The sequence below is a fragment of the Cnephaeus nilssonii genome, assembly GCF_951640355.1.
Source record: "Cnephaeus nilssonii genome assembly, chromosome: 9".
Taxonomy (NCBI): Eukaryota; Metazoa; Chordata; class Mammalia; order Chiroptera; family Vespertilionidae; genus Cnephaeus; species Cnephaeus nilssonii.
The window spans coordinates 70,665,376-70,689,045 of NC_137080.1; the positions used below are offsets into that span (position 1 = coordinate 70,665,376).

Below are 23,670 nucleotides of genomic sequence, written 5' to 3' on the forward strand. Positions count from 1 at the left end.
ATGTTTCTCAGTTCCCACTGTGAGTGTGTCATGTTTCCTTCCAGGATGCTGATTTATACAATGGTTAAATATTATATTACCTTCTTGGAAAGATTAAAAATTCACATTAGCAGTATAAAGACTCTAAATAATTCAGCAGTAAATAATGTCTAAGTTTAGCCTAAGTCTAGTGTTTGTCAACCTTAATTATTCATGGCACCATTTTACTAACAATATATGTAAAAACATCTGTGCACATATGAGACTATAATAGGCCTTGCCTTAAAATAAACAAAGCCAAGTGCTGACCCCCAGGGATGTGACGATTCCAGCGGATTGGACGCCTTCATGGAAACCTCAGCGCACCAGCAACAGCAGCAGCAGCCCTCGACGTCCAAGATCAGGAACCTGCCCTGGGTTGAAAAATACTGGCCACAGACACTGAGTGATCTCATTTCTCATCAGGACATTTTGAGTACCATTCAGAAATTTAACAGTGAAGACCGATTGCCACACCTGTTTTGATATGGTCCTCCGGGGACAGGAAAGACATCCACCATCCTGGCCTGTGCTAAACAGCCATACAAAGATAAAGAATTTGGCTCCATGGTCTTGGAGCTGAATGCTTCAGTCGACAGAGGAATGGACATCGTTCGGGGACCAATCCTGAGCTTTGCTAGCACAAGGACAATATTGAAGAAAGGCTTTAAGCTGGTGATCCTGATGAGGCGGATGCCATGACTCAGGACGCCCAGGATGCCTTGAGGAGAGTGATTGAGAAATTTACTGAAAATACCAGATTTTGCCTCATCTGTAACTATCTGTCGAAGATCATCCCCGCTTTGCAGTCCCGGTGTACAAGGTTCTGATTTGGTCCCCTGACCCCTGAACTCATGGTCCCACGCCTGGAACATGTCATAGAAGAAGAGAAAGTTGATGTAAGTGAAGGTGGAATGAAAGCACATATAACTCTTTCCAGTGGAGATATGCAACTGGCTCTGAACATTTTGCAGAGCACCAACACGGCCTTTGGGAAGGTGACCGAGGAGACTGTCTACACCTGCACAGGGCACCCACTCACGTCAGACATCGCCAACAACGTGGACTGGATGTTGAATCAAGACTTCACCACGGCCTACAGAAATGTCATGGAGCTGAAGACTCTGAAGTGGTTGACATTACATGACATCCTGACGGAGATACACTTGTTTGTGCATAGAGTTGACTTTCCATCTTCAGTTCGAATACACTTATTGACCAAATGGCAGACATTGAGTACAGACTTTCTGTGGGCACCAACGAGAAGATTCAGCTGAGTTCCCTCATTGCAGCTTTTCAAGTCACCAGAGACCTGATTGTCTCGGCGGCCTAGATGCTGAGGACCATTTGCTGGTCTCAGGCCCAGCAGTGACTAGATAACAGGGGACTTGGTTATGGGACGAACTGCTGCCCGCGTCAGGGGATGAAGCCACAATCAGCCAAGTCTTGGAAAATTCTTGTTCCAGGCATGGGTGGGCAGACATATAAAAAGTACCTCGTTTGTGGCTGTTTGGAGCAGAGTGTACAGAACAATTTTAGTGAGCAACTGTCTCATTGCACTGCCCACTTGTGTTTTATAGGTAGAAAAAGGCAAACACCTTTATTTCAACTGTAAGGCTTTTACCCTTTAGTTGCCTGGATGACAGGAAGTTAGCCTACTCAATGTCATTTTGGACTATAAGTCTTTTGAATATAATATGGCCCATGTGTCTTCCAACTCAAGATAAACAGAACATTTCCAAAATCACGTATAGTCTGTGACACTGTGTCCACTTTGAGAGTAGATGTTAACAGATTTCTGGCCCAAACTGTTATAAAATGGACTCAATTCTCTTCCTTTCAAAACTGGTCTTTTTATTTCTCTTCTTGAAGCGGAGGACTTGCTAGCAGGTTCCTAATTGTGGACGGACAGTAGAGAAAACATTCATTTTTATGCCATTAGGGGCCAGAAGTTGTATAATACGGACTTACTGCAGGGGGTGGGGGTAGGGAGGCAGCACAAGATTGAGCCTGACTCTACACCTGCCACTGGGAAGGATAGGCCTGGGTGCAGATGTGGCAGCTCACCACAGTAGTCAATGCTGCATTGATATTACTCTTCAGAATTAAAATAAAGCAGCTTTTTGTTGGTTGGGTTAAAAAAAAATAAAGCCAAATATAATGGTTTATAGTCTTGATGACTAAGGATAATCCTTAGCAATATCTGTAACTGTTTTGTGCTGTGTGCAACATTGATGGCCTGAAGGTCTACTGAGGTATCCAAGCCTAAGGCTGTTAAGTCATAGCATTGAGTGTCCTAAATGGCTGTGCATTTTGGATTCAGTTTAATTATATAATCCAAGTCTCTCAATATCCAGTTGACAAGTATATCTTATCCATATGCTTCTCTCCCCTGTGCTCTGCATCTTATTTACCACCTCTAGTCTGGCAGGAAATCAAATTACCAAAACTAGATAAAGTTATATCGAAAATATTAAATATGCTTAAATAAGCACCTATGATTCCCTAATAAGCACACGTTAGTTCCTAAATTTCCTGTCTGTTGTGGTTGCTTGAAAACTTTGTCCCTTTATACTTGATATTTCAGTTACATGGGATGATGCTGTGGATATACTCTTTAAATCCACTTTTAAAATTCAGATGTGTTAGATATGTATATTTCTGGCTTATCAGCACATGATAGGATTGCATTTTCTGTGTTGAATGGCTATGTGACTAGTTCTGCACAGTGAGTTGAATAGAAGTGTTATGATTTTTTAAAAATATATTTTTATTGATTTCAGAGAGGAAGGAAGAGGGAGAAAGAGATAGAAACATCCATGATGAGAGAGAATCATGGATCGGCTGCCTCCTGCAAGTCCCCGACTGGGGATCGAGCCCACAACCCGGGCATGTGCCCTTGACCAGAATTGAACCTGGGACCTTTCAGTTTGCAGGCTGACGCTCTATCCACTGAGCCAAACTGGCTAGGGCATGTTATGATTTTTTAGTCAAGAACTTAATTGTGAGAAACTCCAAAGCTACCCCCCCTCATTTTTTTTGGGTCACTAGCTCTGTTCCACAGAGTAGATGTTCCATCAGTATGGGTCCTATAATGTATGTGAAGCTTAAGTGAGAAATAAACCTAAGTTACTTTCAGATTGGTGTTTCTTAGCCTATTCTGATTTACTTCAAAAAGGTTTTTCTGCAAAAACAGAAAAGGGTTCAATCTAAATGAAAGTGATAATATCACATGGTTTTCATGAACAGTTAAGGAAAATGAGTATGAGTTACAAAAGCAGTTGAACTCACAAAAATTTTAACTGGTTTCATAAAAAATGGTCAGGCACGTGTAGTCATAGCTGTGTGTAGTGAATAGTCACACAGTTTTAAACCTGAGTTCTACCACTTATTAGCAGTAATCTACCTGGAGGCTCAAATATTTTATGTATAAAATTGGGGTAATATAGGATTACTATGTAATCCTATGTAAAAGCCTAATATGCTAAGTGTCCGGTTGACCGGTTGGCTGTTCAACCAAAACATAATATTCTAATGATATGCTAAGTCCGCTCAACCGCTCGCTATAATGTGCACTGACCACCAGGGGGCAGATGCTCAAACTGGTAGGTTAGCTTGCTGCTGGGGTCCAGCCAATTGGGACTGAGACCAGCCAGACACGCCCTGGAGCCCTTCCACAGTTCCTCCCTGGCTGGCCAACCTCTCGCGTCTCTCCCCAGCCCAGATTGTACACCAGTGGGATCCCTCGTCTTGGCCTGTGCCCTCTCACAATCTGGGAGCCCCTCGGGGGATGTCAGAGAGCCAGTTTCAGTCTGATACCGCCGAGTGGCCCCACTGGTGCATGAATTTGTCTACCGGGCCTAGTAAAATTATAAATCACCTGACAATACTACTCTTAATTTCATTACTTACTATATTAATCAACTAGTCAGGCAATATATACCAAATTATATAGTTAATTCTTCCATTCAAAACTTAATGCAAACAACTGGCTTACTTCATTGAGCTCAAATATATATTTTCCTGCCTGGCTGGTGTGGCTCAGTGGTTGAGCATCAACCTTTGAACCAGGTGGTCATGATTGATTCCCAGTCAGAGCACATACCTGCCTGGGTTTGGGGCTTAATCCCCAGTAGGTAGTGTGCAGGAAGCAGCCAATCAATGATTCTCATCACTGATTTCTCTTCCCCCTTCTCCCTTTCTCTCTGAAATCAATAAACACACACACACACACACATATACATTTAAAAAATATATAGTTTCCTTAGCTTTTCTTCCAATATTCTGCTTAGGTTAGTTACCCCACCATCATGCACAAACATTGTCAGAACCTTCAAAATCAGTCTTTAATTTTCATTCAGATATAAGGAGGCATACACACACACACACACTTATTCAAGGAACCAGGGAATGTATAGTATAAACATGTACAGCAAACATTTCATCTATTTTTTTCCTAACTAAAAACTTGTCTATGTGTAAAGAAATTTTGCTACTTATGTTCCCACTTCACTTTGAAATTACACTGCTGGAAAAGGGCTGGGGTACTATTCGTTGGTGGTCAAAATCTGCAGACCATCTTTTATATTCTCTGCCATAAAATTACATTGAAAACAGAACCCAGAAAATGAGATTCTGTAGCCAACTTTTGGGACTGAAATACCCTTTTGAAGTGGTCTGGCTTGAAGGGGATGTGATCAGATGTGATTGCATGCCTAGGCTGTGTGAAGTTGTGGGAATAAAAAAAGCACTTAGGAAAAGTGGTTATTGGTGGGAATAAATGAAGATTGCAGTGTGCTGCAAAATGGCCAATGGCATTTGTAACTTTTTCTTTGAACTAAGATTGCATTATTCTTGTTTTGCTTTAGTAATCATATTATGGTTCCTATAGACAAGCCTTGTCAACTATTTATATCATCCTATTGAGGCAAATTGTTGTCCAAAACCAAGTAACCAAATTTTAAAACACCATCTGATAACTTCCTATATACAAGGTCTCAACTCATAGTTCTTTCTTATTAGGTACTAGTGACCGGTGCAAGGATTTGTGCACATTGAAAGGAAATTAGAAGGTGGCTGGCAGGACAGGACTGGGTGACAGGCCTGACTTGCCCTGGAGCCAACCTCCTGTGGTCTGCCCCCAGCCGGCACTGCTGTGACTCTAAGGGGCATCTGTGGAGTGAGTGGGTCCCTCTGGCAGGTGAGGTCCTTTGGCCTGGCCTGTGAGGATGGGCCGAAATCGGCTGACATCCCCCGAGGGGTCCCAGAGTGCACTCTGCAAAGTTGGTGTTGTACAGGGTGTGGAATGCAAACACCAAGTGTGCAGTAAACCAGATTTGGGGCCAACAGTGCCCCAGTAACATAACCCACAGCCAAAGGTGGAATCAGGCTCCCTCCTCCCTGGTTTCGGAGTGTTACCTGAGAACCGCTGCTGCCAAGTCACTGCAGCTCAGCAGCTCCTGTGTTGAGCACCTGCTCCCTGGTGGTCAGTTCGCATCATAGCAACCAATCTGACAGAAAGCATGTTAGCCTTTTATATATATATAAAAGATAAGGAATCTCCCAGGATATAAGTTTTCCTACAAGTCATATTTGTAAGATGGAAAATGTTTGGATAGAAAGCAAATCTCAGTGTATACTATACAGATGAGGTTTAAGATTTTTAGCACCATATATACAATCTAACACTGCAGACTGTTTCAAACTCAGTGTTTCATTAATCATGGCATCTCCTCTCAATAAACACAAATGCTGCTTTATGGGGTATGTGATACAGAAATTATCATTTTGTAATCTACATAAAATTATCTTAATAGGCTACATTAAAAAAAAAAAAAAAAAAAAGAGCCGAAACCGGTTTGGCTCAGTGGATCGAGCGTTGGCCTGTGGACTGAAAGGTCCTGGGTTCGATTCTGGTCAAGGGCACATACCTTGGCTGCGGGCACATCCCCAGAAGGGGGTGTGCAGGAGGCAGCTCATCGATGTTTCTCTCTCATCGATGTTTCTAACTCTCTATCCCTCTCCCTTCCTCTCTGTAAAAATCAATAAAATATATATTAAAACAAACAAACCCCCCTATAGTTATATAATTAATGAGAAAACTGAAGCTCAGAAGTTGACCCTAAGCAGTTATTTGGTGAATTAAACTTCAAATCAAGGACTTCCCTTTCTATGTATACTGTTTCTCCTCAGTACAGAATAGTACATAATGGTTCAAAACTATCTAAATCTCTAAAAAGCAGTTTATTTTTAAAATATATTTTATTGATTTTTTACAGAGAGGAAGGGATAGGGAGAGAAAGTTAGAAACACTGATGAGAGAAACATCAATCAGCTGCCTCTTGCACACCTCCTACTGGGGATATGCCCGCAACCAAGGTACATGCCCTGGGCTGGAATCAAACCTGAGTCCGCAGGCTGATGCTCTATCCAGTGAGCCAAACCGGTTAGGGCTAAAAAGCAGTTTATAATGAAAAGCACTTTTAATACTTTTCATGACCCTAACAAATTGTGTCTATTAGCTTACTAAAATGACTTCATTTAATCATTCATTAAAAACACACACACACCTTACTTCAAATGGTGCTATAGTTACTAAGTGAAATGCAATTCAGTCTTAACATGTTCTCAAGTTAACTTTAAGCAAAAACAGTGTCAGTGATGATAAATGCATCTCATTTATTTAGATGTTTAAGCTCTCGCACTAAATTTTTACAAGCTGGTGAACACTGACAAATTATTTCTCCCACAGAACTATAACCACACATTCCCAAACAGTATAAATATATGGTTGAACTAACATCAATACACATCACCATTTTATCAATTACATAATAAAACAAATTATCAAGTATCCAAATATTAAGTTACACAGCTCAAAAGGCATATAAAATATTAGATGTCTGCTCAATTCATTAGCAGAAACCCACTTTTTTTTTTGCAAGAGGGTGGGAAGGAAAAAAAATCACACTTCAAACAAAAATAAGTTGGTAAACTTCAGAATGTATGAAAAAAAATACAAGAATTCAGAATTTTTATGATTAAGAATCGTTTTAGCTACAACAAAGCATGTCTACCTTTAAAAAAATATTTACCAAAGAGCATATTCTACATGTTCCACACAAGACAAAGGCAACATCTTACTAAAAATACTTAATAGCCCCCTCTCATTCTTTTCTCAGGCCCTCCCTATAAGTTGCACATTAAGTGCAAACATTAAAATTAACTGTAAGGCTTTTTGTCTGGAGACATTAAAGACATGTGCTTCTATACAATTCAGATTTTCAAAATGGAGGCTTTCCATAACAGCACAAAATGAGATTTATAGAAAGACATTAAATAATAACCAAAACTTTGTATAAAAATCAAAAAGCTGAGCAAACCTGATGTATACTTGTATGAATGTGGGAGATGTAAACATAAAGTGAGCAGGCAAATAATCACATATAGGCCCTACTTTCTATGTTTGAAATGACTGAAGGGATAAACCACATAAGGTCCAGAGTGTTCATAGTTCCTGGGATTTTAGTTCTGTATGAAACTAAAATATACAAGTATTGTGCTGGGTATTTTGGCACCTAATTTTTCTAAATCTTTTATATATCGGTAAGATTCTGACATGGGAATAGATTTAAAGACTAACTCAATACTGCATGATTTCAGGAAAAGTAAATTGGTACAAATGATAAGCAGATTTTAAATGCTGAACAGTAAGAATCTTGCCAAGTGTCAAAATAGGTTGATCATAACCCAAACATAGAGGTTGCAATTCTGTCAAGCTTGTGGCCCGATAAAACTGCTTTTCAACCCTCTTTTGGAAGCTTCATTAGACTTATTCACCAAGCCAACATGTTGGCTAATATATATGACAAATTAGGTCCTATCTCAAGTTCCACTTTCAAGGCAATGGCATCAGGCACCCGTTTTATTGAATGCAACAGTTGTTTCTATGACCACTGGACTCTTTGAAGCGCAGCCGCATTTTAGGACGATACTTCTCCAAATACAGAAGTTGCTTGCTGTTAAAAGCTCCACGCCGCTTTCTGAAAGGGAAAAACAAAACATGGAAGTAATTATAGCAAAAGCCCTCCATTAATAACATTCACTGTGCTATAGGCAGTTATGACTACTCTTGTGGCACTTATCTTTTGATTATTACACTGTGACCTAATGCAGAAACATGGATAGGCATACATGTGTAAATGGAATGCAAAAGGGAGAAAAGCTTATTTCTAGGTTTTAATACTATCTTAAAAATGGTCAGACCAGTTACTAGGAAAAAATTTGCTTTCATAGTAATATAATTAAACTCACTCCCATACAATGAAAAAAAAATTTTTATTACTTACTGTCTTATGAACTGTACTGCATCTTCATATTTCATTCCACCTTCAATTAATGCTAGGGCAACAAGCACTGGAGCTCTGGTGAGGCAAGAATTTTGATAAATCATTTTCACAAAACCAAGCCTGGGATAATTCAATATTCCAAACACTAGAGGCCTGATGCACGAATTTCTTGCACGGGGGGTGGGGGATAGGCGGGGAGAAGGTGCGTCCCTCAGCCCAGCTGCACTCTCTCCAATCTGAGACCTCTTGAAGGATGTCCGACGGCCCTTTTAGTCCCGGTGGGATCGGGCCTAAATGGGCAGTCGGACATCCCTCTCACAATCCAGGACTGTTGGCTCCCAACTGCCCGCCTGCCTGCCGGCTGATCACCCCATAACCACTCCCCTGTCAGCCTGATCGACACTTAACAACTGCTCCCCTGCCGGCTTGATTGTCCCCAACTGCCCTCCCCTGCCAGCCTGGTCGCCCCCAACTGCCCTCCCCTGCTGGCCATCTTTGACCACATAGGGGTAGCCATCTTGTGTGTTGGAGTGATGGTCAATTTGCTTATTACCTCTTTATTAGATAGGACTCCCCAATACAATACTATCATTTATTACACTTCTTATATAATACATGTAGTAAATGTTGATTTATGTTAAAAAAAATTAAGTACCAGTATTTTCATATCAAACCTAGATTTTACCTAAAACCAAAAATAAACTATGTCCTTAACTATTAGAAATTTAGAAGTTAAAGCTTGTATTATTGGAAAAGAATCTTGAAAATATTTAGGGGAGAGCATAAGTCTTGATAACTGCAGACAATTTTTTTTTCTGAGTTCCAAGCACTGAAAAATATTTACCACTTAAAAAAATTTTTTTGAAATGTCATTAAATCCTTTCTAAAGACCTCTAGAAATGTGCTTTCTTGGGTAACAAGTTCCTACTGAATCAGGATTACTAGCATCAAGGATCCTATCAAAAGTGCACCATATGCAAACTACCTTAGAGACAAATTCACAATCCTTTCTTCCGATATTAACAATGACTCCAATAGCTTGGATATAACCTAGCACACACGAGCCAAGTGTAAATTGTAGCTATAGTATTTGTTAGTTCCAGCTGTGCCGGAAATACATTATTCTGTTACAATTATCTACTTTTTAACTTATAGTTCAGTAAGTAATTTAACAAAGCAAATTGATTCACGAAGTGATTACTGAGTTTTTTATTGGAGTATCAAATTTTACTAAAAATAAGACGAATACCATTAACTGAATTTAAGAAATTCTCTTACCTTCCAAGGCCTGCAACACAATGTACAGCAATACAACAACCAGGTTCTTCACGAAACTTAATTTTTACAAGACTTAACCAATCATCAACAATCTGGTTGGACGGTGGTGCACCATCATCGAAAGGCCAATCCTAAGTCAAAAGAAGAAACATTTTAGATTTTTAATATAATACCACTAGTATTTCTAAATTTTTAACACTCAATTGTTTTCAAATACATCTTAATATATTTAAACTTGTGTTTTGACACTCCAATGTCAATGAAATATAAATGCCAAATCTTTATAAAAATATTTTATTACTCAAAACCCTTGGTTGGCTTCACCTTTATTTTGAAATTAAGATACTACACAATTTTGTGACAATTTAAATAATTAAGGTTAAGTCAATGATTTATTTCAATAAACTTTTATAGCACAGTATCATAAATGCATAGGAATTATTAAATACTTACAAGAACATGGATGCCTTCTTTCTCCACAAGAGTAGTGTCATAAGTTGCTTCACATACTCTTACTATTGTGGTAACACCATACTTCTTAAGTTCCTGGATAAAACACATAAAAAAAATACTCAATAGTCTCTATACCATGTCACTATTGCCACCATTTGCCATTTTGATTATCTCTCCAATAGATACTGATGGTTACCGAAAAGTCATGAAATAGCATAACCTATGTATATTTAATAGGGAAGTGAGATCTTGTTTTAAAAATGACAATACTAAAATAGCATAAAAGGATAAGGCAATGTTAAACATTACATGCTTTAATAAATTAAAAGTTAAAAAAAATATTCCCAGCCCTAGCCAGGTTGGCTCAGTTGACAGTGTCAGTTTGAGGACTGAAGCGTTCCTGGTTCGATTCCAGACAAGGGCATGTACCTGGGTTGCAGGCTTGATCCCCTGCCCTGGTTGGGCGTGTGGGAAGCAACCTATCAATGTGTCATCACTCTCACATTGATGTTTCTGTCTCCCTTACTCCCTCTCTCTCTTAAAAAAAAAAATCAATGGAAAAATATCCTCTGGTGAAGATTAACAACAACAAAAAAATACTAGGTCCTTCATGTACTGAAGTTTTGTTTATAGTTACAGTGACCCACTGGTTAGTTGGAGATGAAGCACTAATGAAAGAGAATTAGAAGTGATTCATAAATAAAGGTAAACAGAACCAAAGGAATCTCTTAACTCCTTAAACTACAGGCTTTAAGATTCATACTGCATTTACTAAAATCTTAACTCTTCCGTCTTTAAAAAAAATTGCTTGATATCAAAACTATTCTATGATCTGCAAGGCCTAGTTATTGTTTCTGAGCATCTGCACATATTTGTAAAACACATATGCATCCAAATACATCATTCAGCATTACATTCCTTCCTTATAGTCAAAAGAGGCACACAGCGAGACAGTTTTGGTGACAGCAACCACTACGAAGCAGTAGAATTAGTAACTGAAATTGGATTCTACATATCAAATGGGGTCCAAGATATACATTAATTTTGTTTTGTGGTATTAGCCATTAAACAAAGCTGATATATAAACAATCCATGTAAATGGCAACCCTCCTCCTATAAATTTCATATAAGAGCCATATTATTAACACTGTCCACATAAATCTCAAGTAAGCAAACTTCGAGACATGAAGAACTAGATGTTAACTTATAAATCTAAAGTAACTCAAGTACATGCTCTTCAAATGTGTAACAATTTACCTTTAACCTAAAGACAACACTGATACTTCATTTCTGGAACTTAGAACTGTAGGCATATATCTCAGAATTTTCCAAAATAATTCTGTTATACAAAAAGCTCCACTATCAAACTGTCAAGTTTAAGAAAAATTTTAAAAAGTACCAAACCTTACCTCTATGAATTTGTTTAAGGTCGCATTGGTTGGATTGTGTGTAATAAGAAATCTCATGTTCTTGTATGTGACTTCCACAGGAGCTGGGCGGTTCATTCGAGCCATGATAATTTAGTTAAAAAACACTCAATAGGGTTATGAAAGAATTTAAAAATCGAATACAGAAACGATGCAAAGAAACTGAGTCTACTTCAATATACTCCACTTGAAATTCTCAGTGCTTTGAGTGAAGTTGGGAGTAATGGGAAATGAAATGAACCTCCTAACAAGAAGCAGCAACTCTTCAATCCAGTAATACTGAGGCAATAGAAAGGAAGTGCACTGAGGTTTACCCCATCCAGGTCAGAACTCGTAAAATGCTCTGCAGTTTTCAGTTCAACACTTGTGTCCAGGTTAACCACTCATATGGGGGCTTCTTGGTGGAGCAGTAATGAATTTCTACAGTTCACTTGTCTGCATAGAGGTCGTGCTGTGCCTGGCAATAATCTCCACTGCCCTTCAGAAACTCCATAAATGTGTGACCAAGAACACCACAGAACTGCTGTTTAAAAAAGAAAGGGGGAGAGAAAGAGAAAGTTATTTTCCAATTCAAAAGGAACATGTTATTCTATTAAAGTACTTAAGTACACAACGATCTTTTCAAATTTTGTCCAAGCTACCATTTTAACTTTTATTTGAACCACAAAAATACAAGAATAATTACAGGTCTAATCAATAAACAAAAAACAAGCATTCACAAATAGATTTTCTAAGTTGAAATTACTGATCTAATACACCCTCCCTCAAAGAATATCACTACCATATCTGGACAATGTCCCTTTTAATATAGTTGGTTGTTTTACATTGTTACAAAATACATATACAACTTTCCATATTGATTTTTCCAACTAATAAAGTATTTTTACATAAGTTTATGAAAACTTTGAAGCTGTTAGTCTTCCCATAATTTACTTACTTTTCTAAAGACAACCAATATATTTTTGAAAAAACAAATTGATTACATGTAAATTATCTCATTTGATCCTAATAACCAATTAATTTATCATTTTCTTTTAACAGATTTTCCTCATTTAAGTCTCTGGATATTACAAAGTTGTTATGTGAAGTATTATAAAATGTATGTTTATAAATGAAAAACAAAAAATTGCCATTTATAACTATAAAAGATAATTTCAGTAATATTCTTTATTTTAAAACCAAAATTTCATTCATCTAGCTTAAAACCATATCTAATTCAAAAGGGTAGAGAAGTGTTAGGTAGTGAAAAATCACTCTGCATTTCTCTCAAAAGCAAGGGAACTACCACCACCAATACATACATTTGTATTTTTCCCAAGTTCCCCTTCAAGAACTAAAATCAGTTTTCTGTCACTATAAAACATTAAATGAATACACACAAGTTATTCTCAGAATATGTACACAAAAAGCATCAATGTCAAATGTTATCTCCTCCCAAGTAGTCTTGTTCATAAGAAATTTGCTTACTTAGAATAAGAAAAGGAATATTATTAGCAGGCTAACAAGAGCACAAAGTGCCAACCAGCCACTGCTCCAAAAAGGTTATATTTATTCTCATGGGTTAATGTCAAATAAAATAAAATTTTGTAACAAAAGTTTCAATTAATTTTCTAGATTTAAATTTAAATATAAGCATTTAAAAGTCTTAAATTTAAACTATGTGCTCCTATTTTCACTTACATCTTTAAATAGACTCCCATGTTAGTCATAGTTTCTAGAAAAACTTAACTAAAATTTGAATAACCCACACAGAAATCTAGCAGATCACAGAAAACATCCAGTCAGAAACCAAGGTAGTTTTTCTGCCAAAACAATGGAACAAAGATCTTCCCCTAAGATAATTTTCATTATTCCAAATTTGCTTAAATGAGCCCTTGGAGGTTGTTACTTCACTTGCTAGCTGGGTTAAAAAATTAGTGACCATATTATCATTAAGGATTCTACTCTTACAGTGAATAGACGGCAGTAACCTGGAAATAATTCCAAGTCTAACCTCATCTCAAATCCTAAATATTACTTTCCTTGAATTAAACAACAACACATGTATTCTTGTATCTTTCTGATGACATCCTCTAAATTAAAGAAGCCACTTGTAAAGCTGTTCAAGGCAATGAGTCTTCTCAGTATTCTGATTTCCAGGTACTATTTACTCTTTTGCAATTATAAGCCAATTTGTAAGCAGTTTTATCAGCAAGAGGAGAAAACAACATAGAAATAATTCACTTAGTGAATTTGTTGTTGTTTTTTTAGAGTGGAGCCAGCCAGCGGCTGAAGGTGGGTGGGGTTGGGGGGCACCTACCAAAGCAGCAGTGACCACTGATACCTATCACCTTTCCTTTCTTTCCAACACACCCGCAGCCCTCCCTAATTTCCTCCGTACAGGAAAAATGTCCTGTCAGAGGCAGTTCAGAAATACCAGTTTACCAGTTCAGAAATACCAATTTCTCCTCTTGTTCGAGTTGCATATAAAACGGGGGGAAAGAGCAATTTCAGAGGCTTACGTCAGATCGCAGAGTCAGGGCAGTTAATCTGTAGAACAGCTTTGCAAAAATACTTCGCTGCAGTCTGTCCCACATGTACTTAGCTAATGCATCTCGAATAAAGCACGTAGGGCACGCTGCCTACTCTTGGGAAGGATCTAGCTTTCTGGTTTTTCAAACTAAGTCACTACCACCAGGCCAAAAAAAACCCCCATAAAAAAGTTCCAGGAAGCACGGCCGCAGCACCTGGATCCCAAGCAGGCCCACGGCTCCAACCACACCAGTGGCAGTAACTTACTACGCACTCTCGGAAGGAGCGAGGCTTCCGCGGACACAGGACAAACCTTACAATCCCGGCTCAGGACGGCTGCTGCGGCCGCGAGCCAACAGAGGGCAACACGCTGCACCGGAGGATTTCAGGGAACAGCCCCCCCCCCCTCCCCCGATTCCAGGGCGCCGGCCAGGGCCCCGCCGGGACTGGCAGGGGAGGCGCGTGCAGGGGCCCCGCCGGGGACTCTCTGCGCCTCGGCGCAACAGCCGCAGCCCTGGAAGTTTCCAAGGCCATTTCCCGACCGGCCCCGAAAGGACAAGACGCAACTTGTCCCCTTTATTCCGGAGCCCGAAGCGGGCGTTACATCCGGAACAGCTCCAACGACCAGGCGGAGACGGAGAGCGCGGGGCGGGGGAGCCGGCGCCCTCACCTAGTCGTTCCGCTCCGGCCCCCGCAGGGCTGCAGCTCGCCGACAGTCCCCCGAGGGCCGCCCGGCGCACACGGGGGCCCGCCCGCGGCACCCCCTCTCTCCGCGCCGCAATCACGGGTTCGCGCGGCGCCCTCAGTCAGGCGCGGACGCCGAGGCCATTTTGTGTGGAGGCGCCGGTCCCGGCCGCGGAGCACGAAGGTGGCTGCCCCGGGCTCCTGTCCCGCGCCGGCCCCCCAGGAGCTCCCGGCCGAGGCCGTCGGCAGCGCCGCCTACCCCACGCCGGGCCGGGTCTGGAGGCGACCCCGCCGCCGCCGCCGCCGCCGCCGCGCCCTGCCCGTATCCGGCTCCGCAGTGACACGCGCAACCCTCGCCCCACCCCGGGCCACGTCTCCCGCTCCCCGGGCGGGCCGCTCTCTCTCGGCCAAACAAAGGGGCCTCGGGACGCCGCGGGGCCCGGCCCGGGCGCGCCAGGCTGCAGGGCCCAAGGGCGGAGGCGGCGGTCACAAAGCGGCTTTTGTGCCGCCCCGCCCGGCCCGCGGCGGCGGGCCTGAGCCGCCCGCGCCCGCAAGCGCAGGCCCGGCCCCACCGGGCTCGGAAGGACGAGGAAAGCCGGTGCCTTCCGCGGCCAACCGCCCCCCCCCTCCACCGCAGTCCCCGCTGCCCGCCTCCCCGCAGTCGGCCACCACCGGCCGGTCGTAGCCCGGCTCCCTCCCACCCGGGACCCATCGAGACTGCGGGCCCGGGCGGCGGGGAGCGGACGCCGGGCCTCTGAACAAAGGCGACGGCGGGGCTGGGGGGAGCCGGTCGCGGCGTCCCGGCCCGAGAGGCGGCGGTGCGACGGGTACTCACAGGAATATGTTTACTCATTGAAGATTGTGGCCTAATCATACAGCCGGTCCCGAGGCGGCGGCGACCCAGACGGCGGCGGTGGAGACGGCTGCAGGGCAGGGGGAGGCAGTGGTCGCGGCGGGGCGGCGGCGGCAGTGCAGACGGCGGCGGGGGCACCACGCTACCATGCAGTGAACCGCTCCGGGAGAGCGCGCAGCCGAGCCGGTCCGCAGTCCACGGGGCCAATGCGCGCGCCGAGGCTCCCTTGCGTCACAAACGCTCCCTTTTATAGCCGGCGCGACGTGCGAGGCCGCGGCCACCAATCACGGCGGGGGGCCCGGAGAGCGGGGGCGGGAGTCCGCCCCCCTGCCGACGTCACGGCGCGGTGGCTGCCGCCGGCGTGAACCGGTTGATGAATGGCGAGGCGCCCCTGCGCGCGGGAGGGAGGGCGCCGTAGTAGGACTCCGGGGAGGGGGGGGGGGGGCAACTCGGGGGTGGGGAAGGGGTGCGAGAGGCTTCCGATCTATGGATTGGGGGGGCGGGGGAGGGGCGGGGGGAGGGGAGGGGAATCGCGCCGCAAACCCTGGTTCTTGTGAAAACCACCGAGGGCGGCACACGTTACACGGAAGGCATGAAGTTTGCCTCAAACTTCAAATGCAATCCCTTCGGGGCTGGAACCGTGTCTCCGTCCCGATGCTGCTGGCTCCCACCCTAAGTCACAACCGCCGTCATCTTTTCCAGCGGTGTACCTCGGCACCTGGGCCGCCTCCGGTCTCCGTCATCAAGTCATCTTTGTGTCGCATGACCGCCGTCCCCGATGACTCAACACCTCTCCGGCCGCGGCCCTCGGCTCCGACTCGGGGAGTACTTGTCTCCGGGGGCACTTCCCGGCGGAGAGAAATGTAGCCTCCCAACCTCATCCCGCGTTAGACCGGGAGAGGATCTCGTGGTGCAGATAAAACCCTACGCTCGTCTAGTCTTTTTGGGGCCACGTCTCCAATACTTCGGGTGCTGGCAACGGCCCCTGGCTCTCCTGTGGCATTTCGAAACGACATGCATCCTTTGTACTGCTGCTCGCTTGATGTGTTGCCACAGATAATGAGAGGCTGCTAAAAGGAAGCGCTTTAAAAGTGATGTTTCGTTTTGTCAAGGCCTGATGCAATGCTCTTGCGTCAAAGCTAAAGCTTTCCTTTTTGTTCACCTTCAGCCCTGTTGTCTCAGTGTCCTCCTCATTTAGGGCCTTCCGAAGTAGAGCCTCATCGCAAGTGTTCTGAGCTACACAAGGGCAACTCTGTCACTCGCAATCGGAGAATCCTTTTCTCCTCCTCTGCTTTCTGGAAGGAGTCAACAGGACCTTTACCTGCGTTGAAGAACTCAGTTTTCCACTAACACTGAGGCCTTTTGTTTGCTGTTTTCAGATTGGAGCGGTTTTACGGGATCAAATTGTGTCTTCGGTGTACTGCAGCCTCTTAAGATTTATTAGCGCTTATATTTAGACAGCGTGGTTGCATAGTTATTCAACTTTTTAAACAAACATACACTCTGCAAACAAATTACTTTCAAAAAAAGAATTGGGTTAGGTTTTTACAGGAACAAAAGTCTACTCATCTTCATTTTAAAGAAACTACTTGCCCATGAATCCATCTAAGTGAAAGAAAGCTAAAGAGTTTGAGAAATATATGTCCCTTCATAATGAAATTATAAAAGCAGTAAATATTTTAAAGTCTTAAGTCCTAAAAAATAGAGGAGGATTCAAAAGAGATCCCGGGGTGTTAGGGGCCTTCCTAAGTAGGTCAGAGAACAAAATGAAAGGCAGATTTTATTTTATAAAATTTAAAACTTCTATATGGCAAAAGACGTTTGGCAAAGTTAAAATATTAATGTCACCCGGGAGAAAATATTGGCAATGTATCATGAGCAGAATTAACATCATAATAAAGAAAAGGCTTGACCGTCATTTATAGCAGCGTAGTTAGAAAATACATATTGTCAGCTACTTTCACTACAAAAGTTGGTCAGCACAGGGATGATAATTGGAATATGAAAGTTTTTCATCTAATGACTTTTCAAAAAAGGGATTTGGTGACAACAAGATATAAGTTTAGCAAATGGTAAGCAGAACCAAATCAGTATTAGACAGTTTCCTTGTACTAGTAGAACTTGTGATTCAGGTTGTGAGCCTTGCGATCCACAGATCCTGTAATTACCACAGCAGTGCTGACATGACGTATCTAGCCAGTTACACTCCAGCTCTACAAGCTGGACTCAAACTCATAAGTAGACTCTATGGGATACGAGGAAGACAAGTGGAGTTTACAAAATGGGGGTCAGACTCTCAGATGAGGTACCACCTTGTTCTACTTTGAAAAAGACATAGTCCAAGGATGAAAAACTAGAGAAAGCTACTGAGAGAAAGGATACACTTTAAACAAGGAATGAACATGGTCTTGCCGACCAGCTCACTAAATTCTCTCAAGAGTAATCATGGGCCTGCCACTCTGGCAGCTGCCATTGTGGTTCACTCTTGTGCTAAGGGTGTCTGCTTTAATCAGCCCAATAGTTTTAAGCTTCTGATTCTTAGAGATGAAGTAGTTCATCCCAACATTAGTCAGGAGACTCATGCAGTCACCAGATTCAAAACACTGTAGATTTGTACTTAGAGCATCAGCACCCATGTTTATTAACAGAGGATCTCCAGGTTGAGCCAGTAGGCTTGCAAATAGGGGTCCACACCTCTGAAAGTAAGGAAACATCTTTGAAAGCCAATGCTGCAGAAGAAGCCCTAAGATGGATGACTTCTCCCACTAAACAAGATGCCCCGTTGTAAGTTACGTCTCAACAAAAACACTATTCTGGAGTTCACATGGTAGGCAAGACTTTTCATCAGCATGTTCAAAATGCAAAAGCAAACAGTTGAGAGATACAGAAGACTGTTAAAAGCACCACAAGGACGACCTGTAGAGAAGATGAAACGCTGTGGAAGACAACAAGCCAGCATATTCTGGTGGTGAAGAGTAATCCTTACAAGGACAGCAGATCTAGTAAAGGTTGAATGATTCCAGTTATACCACACATATCAAAGGAATGGAGGATTTCATTCCTTTCACTGCTCAGATTGACTAGGGCTATGAGTAGTCAGTTGGGGCTATGAGGAAGTATTTTTAAAGATGTTTCTTATTCCTTCTCTGCCATTCCCTACACTCTAAAATCTTAAGTCATTTAGAGAAATTCTTTGGTTTTAACTTCTAAACATTCAATGATGACTCTAAAATAAGCTTTTCTCCTGAGTTCCAGATAAATACCGTATTTTCCGGCATATAAGATGACTTTTTAACCCAGGAAAATCTTCTATACGCCCAGTCGTCTTATACGCTGGAAAATACGGTATATTTTATGGGAAAAACTCCAACCACCTCATACTCAACATGGCTAAAACTGACCAATAATTTCCTCCCTTCTCTTATGAGACCTGTTCATCTTTGTTGTCCTGATACCAGTGACTGGCACCTCTGCTCCTCGGGTACCCCAGCCAGAAACCTGGCAGTCATGCTAGGCTCTTCTTTTCTTTTGACTGCCACTAATTTATCCACTAAATATCTCAGAAATCGTCCTCCCCCTTCCACTTTTTACTGTTGGAGTCTTTCTTACTTCATTTGTTCCCTGCCTCCTTCCCTGCCTAACTCCTTCCATATTTACTAAGTTGTACTGAAAGATCTTGATTCTGCTATTTCTAGTCTTCTTTCCAACTAATCCATTCTGTATTTTAAAAATAATTCAGTGTCTTTAAAAAAATGCAAATCTGATTTTGTCAATCATCTACTAAAAATCCTCCAATAGTCCACCGCTAACTTTTAGAGAAAGTCCAAACTCTAGCAAGACATTTAAGACCCTCCAAATTATACCTTTGCCTTGGGAGCCCTACCTCCTACTCCACTGTTAACTCTTCTAGTCTTTGAAACCAATTATGATTTCCAAAATATATGCCATGCTTTCTCACATCTCCATGGTTTACAGTTCCTTTTACCTGGGAAATTCTCTTTCTACTTCCCCTAAAGCCATAAATTAATTCTCTTATGAAGTTTTCCTGACCTCCCCAACAACATAGGTAACCTATTCCCTGTGCTTCCAGGGTATCACCTTTTACATAACTGTATTGCAGCATTCACTGCACTGGAATAATCATTTTGTAAACTCCACTTGTCTTCCTCGTATCCCATAAAGTCTTCCAAGGCAGAGGCTATATCCTTTTAATTGTCCTGTGCCTAACAAAGTACTTGGCACAGGGTAGGTAGTTAATGAGCAACTAGTGTATTTTGTGCTAATATTGTTTCATGCTTGAATTAAGGATCTCTGGAGGATAGTGCTGGTATTTGGTAGATAGAAACCCTGAGAAATTGGATCTGGAAGCAGACAATGAGATTAGAAGGTGAAATCAAGAAAGTGATTAAGATAACAGCCTGGCTTATCTTGGATAGTATCACCAGAGAGGACAGATTGTTTGTTTATTTAGTTTGTTATGTTTGAAAATTTCTCCTAAGAGACTTTTAATAATTCATGTTTACATTATTGTGTTAGAATAATCCTACTCCCCCGCCCCTTGAAGTGAATAACAAGACAAAAGAATGGACAAATAGTGTCAGTGACTCAGGAATAAATTATTGATCTAGTACAGATTCACCCAAAGTGATAGTGACATGCTGATCTCTTGGGCAGAGCCTTTCACAGAGAATTCTAGACTTTACTTCCCCTCTGCTATCATCCTCCCTTTCGTACATTATAAGCAGACAAAAAAAACACCCTGAGAAAATACTTAACATAGCAAACCTAAAGCAAGTTTACTGTAATATTTTTAAATTGTTATATTGTATTAGTGTAAATAGACTTTTAGATTTGCAAAAATGTAAGTTTGAAGACTGGACTAACTTTTTGGAAATTTAAGGAAAATATAACTTTTGTCTTTATTTAATTGTACCAAAGAAATGCTAAATAATATTGATGCTTAATTGAAGAGTATGGCATGGGATCTGTGGACTGGTGGGTAATTTCTAAATACATTGCTGACAGATCAGTGGTAGTGATAGTCGTTTAAGAACAGATTTTGGAGAACGAAGATGGCTGCATAGGTAAACAGCTGTACTTGGTGCCTCTCACAATCACATCAAAATGACAACTAAAAGACAGAACAACTATCATCCAGAACCATGGAAAAGCTGGCTGAGTGGAACAACCACAGAAGAAAGCACAGTTGCAGAGGCCCGGAACAGGCTGGCACCCGGGTGTGCTGCTTTTTTATTTTATTTATTTATTTTTTTGTGCTGCTTTTTTAATCGGGAGGGAGATACAAGCTCCTGCTTGCTCTAAACTCCAGTTCTGAGCGAGACTCTGGGGGGGGACCCAGACACTTACGGGGAAAAACTGGACTGTCTGGCATTGGGGTAGGAACACGAGAGCGGCTTTCTTTCAGATGGAGGTGCTTGCAGTGGTCATTGCTCCTGCGCTGGGACCTCTCCGGTGCAGGGCTGACTGGCAGCCATTGCTCTTTGCTCTGCCCTGGTGATTCCCTGAGACCCCACCCTGCCCAATTTACAACCCCACCCAAGCTGTGTGCAGCGGCTTTTGCATATGAATGCCCTGTCCTTTCTGAGCCTAAAACCTGTCAAACAGGCAGCAGCTGGGTCAGGGAGCCCCAAAGCTATCAAAAGAAGGACCAAGGCCAGCAGCAGCAGCCTGCCTTGCTTCACAGCTGGGCCTCATCTGGGCACTTCCAAATCCGATACAAAGAGGAGGAATCTGCACATCTCTCTGTAGCTCCTGCTGGGTGGCCCCAGGCAGTAGCTGACTTTGCACCTCCTTGGAGATCCAAGAGCCAGTGTACCCAGTGGTCAGTGTGAGACCATACCAGATTACAACTCTTCAGATCCATAAGTGACACACTCAAGGGGCAGACTCAGTGAGCACCAAAGCCCCACTGAAGCAAGTCCTGCCCCATAAGGGTGTCTCCTGCACAGTAGCTCTTCCAGTGTAGACACAGCTGGTCATCACAGCCAATTGGCCTGGAGGTCAATTCCTCCCAGTGATACCAACAGCAATCAAGATTTGACTACAACAGGTCTGTGCACACAGCCCACAAAGGGGTGCACCAAGAGTGTCCACCTCAGGTGATTGGGGTGGCTGAGCCACTGGGCCCTATAGGACACCTACCACACAAGGCCACTCTATCAACTCAAGGAGACTTAGCAGCCAACCAATACATAGAAACAAACACAGGGAAGCAGCCATAATGCAGAGATAAAGAAACATGTCACAAATGAAAGAAATGGAAGAAAGCAAAATACTAGATATAGAGTTCAAAACCACAGTTATAAGGTTACTCAAGAATCTTCTAGAAACCTTCAGGGAACTTAGTGAGACCTTCAAGGATCTTAGTGAGAATGCCAAAAAAATGGAAAAGGACCAGTCATAAATTAAGCATGCACTGACTGAAATAAAGAATAATATACAGAGATTCAACAGTAGACTAGAGGATCCCAAGAATCAAGTCAAAGATTTGAAATACGGAGAAGCAAAAAACACCCAACCAGAAAAACAAAAAGAAAAAATAAATCTAAAAATATGAAGATAGTGTAAGAAGCCTCTGGGACAACTTCAAGCGTACCAACATCAGAATTATGGGGGTGCCAGAAGAAGAGAGAGAGCAAAATATTGAAAACCTATTAGAAGAAATAATGACAGAAAACTTTTCGCCACCTGGTGAAAGAAATAGATTTACAGGTCCAGGAAGCGCAGAGAACCCCAAACAAAAGGAATCCAAAGAGGACCACACCAAGACACATCATAATTAAAATGCCAAGGGCAAAAGACAAAGAGAGAATCTTAAATGCAGCAAGAGAAAAACAGTTACCTACAAGGGAGTACCCATACGACTGTCAGCTGATTTCTCAACAGAAACTATGCAAGACATATACAAAGTGATGAATAGCATGAACCTACAACCAAGATTACTCTACCCAGCAAAGCTATCATTTAGAATTGAAGGTCAGATAAAGAGCTTCACAGACAAGAAAAAGCTAAAGGAGCTCATCAACACCAAATCAGTATTATATGAAATGCTGAAGGGTATTCTTTAAGAGGAAGAAGAAAAAAGTAAAGATAAAAAGTTATGAACAACAAAGTGACAACAAATACATATCTATCAACAAGTGAATCTAAAAATCAAGTGAATAAAAAATCTGATGAACAGAATAAACTGGTGAATGTAATAGAATCAGGGGCATAGAAAGGGAGTGGACTGACAATTCTCGGGGAGAAGAGGGTGTGGGGGGTGCGGGAAGAGATTGGACAAAGATCTTACACCTATGGAAGAGGACAGTGGTGGTGGGGGGGCGAGGGCCTGGTGTGGGGTGGGAACTAGGTGGAGGGGAGCTATGGGGGTGGGGAGAGGAACATCTGTAATAATCTGAACAATAAAGATTAAAAAAACCCAAACAGATTTCACAATATTTGTAATAACTTTTCTTCAATTACATCAGGCTATTTTTAAAAATATATTTTTATTGATTTCAAAGGAAGGGAGAGGGAGAGAGATAGAAGCATCAATGATGAGAGAAAATCATTGACTGGCTGCCTCCTGCACGACTGACTGGGGACCGAGCCTGCAACCTGCCCTGACCAGGAATCAAACCGTGATAGGTCTTAATTGAGCATGGCAACTATCTGTGGTAGGTGCAACCTAGCACCTGAAACCATGCAAAGTTGTGTTTTTTTTTTTATATTCTGGAAATAATTAAAAATGGCCCTTAAAAGTGTTAAAAAGAAACAGGCTAAAAATGGAGTTACTTATGGTAAGCTTCACCAATACTTAATACTTATCCTGGCCCTGGTCGGCATAGCTCAGTGTTTAGAGCATAGGCCTTCGAACTGAAAGGTCCCAGGTTTGATTCTGGTCAAGGGCAGATGCTCCAGTTGGGATGCGTGCAGGAGGCAACTGATTGATGTGGCTCTCTCACATCAATGTTTCTCTCTCTCCTTTCTCCCTTTCTCCTCTCCCTTCCACTCTCTCTAAGATCAATAGAAGAAATACCCTCTAGTAACAAATTGAAACTTTTTTTTTTTTACAAATTGAAATTTTTTGTTGTTT

General features: G+C 42.2%; 2 protein-coding genes and 1 pseudogene across 4 annotated transcripts; 1 reads left to right on the top strand and 2 right to left on the bottom strand.

Moving 5' to 3' along the window:
• Window positions 1-327: 327 nt before the first annotated feature.
• LOC307105670 (replication factor C subunit 5-like) lies at window positions 328-1,622 on the top strand (annotated as a pseudogene). The gene has a single exon. The product of its transcript is annotated as a replication factor C subunit 5-like (transcript).
• A 5,054-nt stretch (window positions 1,623-6,676) lies between these two features.
• Window positions 6,677-11,646, bottom strand: PTP4A1 (protein tyrosine phosphatase 4A1). 2 transcript variants are annotated; one of them, XM_079780970.1, is made up of 5 exons: window positions 11,507-11,646; window positions 10,098-10,190; window positions 9,645-9,775; window positions 8,367-8,441; window positions 6,677-8,056 (listed from the first exon to the last, which is right to left on the bottom strand). In XM_079780970.1, the coding sequence occupies exons 1-5, from the start codon at window positions 11,609-11,611 to the stop codon at window positions 7,930-7,932; spliced, it is 531 nt and encodes a 176-aa protein (XP_079637096.1). In that variant the 5' UTR covers window positions 11,612-11,646; the 3' UTR covers window positions 6,677-7,929. The 2 variants fall into 2 exon arrangements, with proteins under 2 accessions (XP_079637096.1, XP_079637095.1); XM_079780969.1 differs by having other exon boundaries at window positions 6,677-8,060.
• Window positions 11,647-11,907: 261 nt separating this feature from the next.
• Window positions 11,908-15,689, bottom strand: LOC307105275 (uncharacterized protein). Its single transcript, XM_079780971.1, has 2 exons — window positions 15,555-15,689; window positions 11,908-12,047 (listed from the first exon to the last, which is right to left on the bottom strand). Exons 1-2 carry the CDS (start codon window positions 15,591-15,593, stop codon window positions 11,952-11,954), a joined length of 135 nt encoding a protein of 44 aa, XP_079637097.1. The 5' UTR covers window positions 15,594-15,689; the 3' UTR covers window positions 11,908-11,951.
• Between the last annotated feature and the right edge of the window lie 7,981 nt (window positions 15,690-23,670).

Coding starts and splice junctions, on each gene's coding strand:
- PTP4A1 (XM_079780970.1), bottom strand. CDS start 11,611: ATGGCTCGAATGAACCGCCCAGCTCCTGTGGAAGTCACATACAAGAAC. Junction 9,776..10,097: donor AAGAAGGCATCCATGTTCTT/GTAAGTATTTAA, acceptor CTTTTGACTTAG/GATTGGCCTTTCGATGATGG. Junction 8,057..8,366: donor GCAGTACAGTTCATAAGACA/GTAAGTAATAAA, acceptor CCTTTCAGAAAG/CGGCGTGGAGCTTTTAACAG.
- LOC307105275 (XM_079780971.1), bottom strand. CDS start 15,593: ATGATTAGGCCACAATCTTCAATGAGTAAACATATTCCT. Junction 12,048..15,554: donor CAATGAGTAAACATATTCCT/GTGAGTACCCGT, acceptor TTTTTTAAACAG/CAGTTCTGTGGTGTTCTTGG.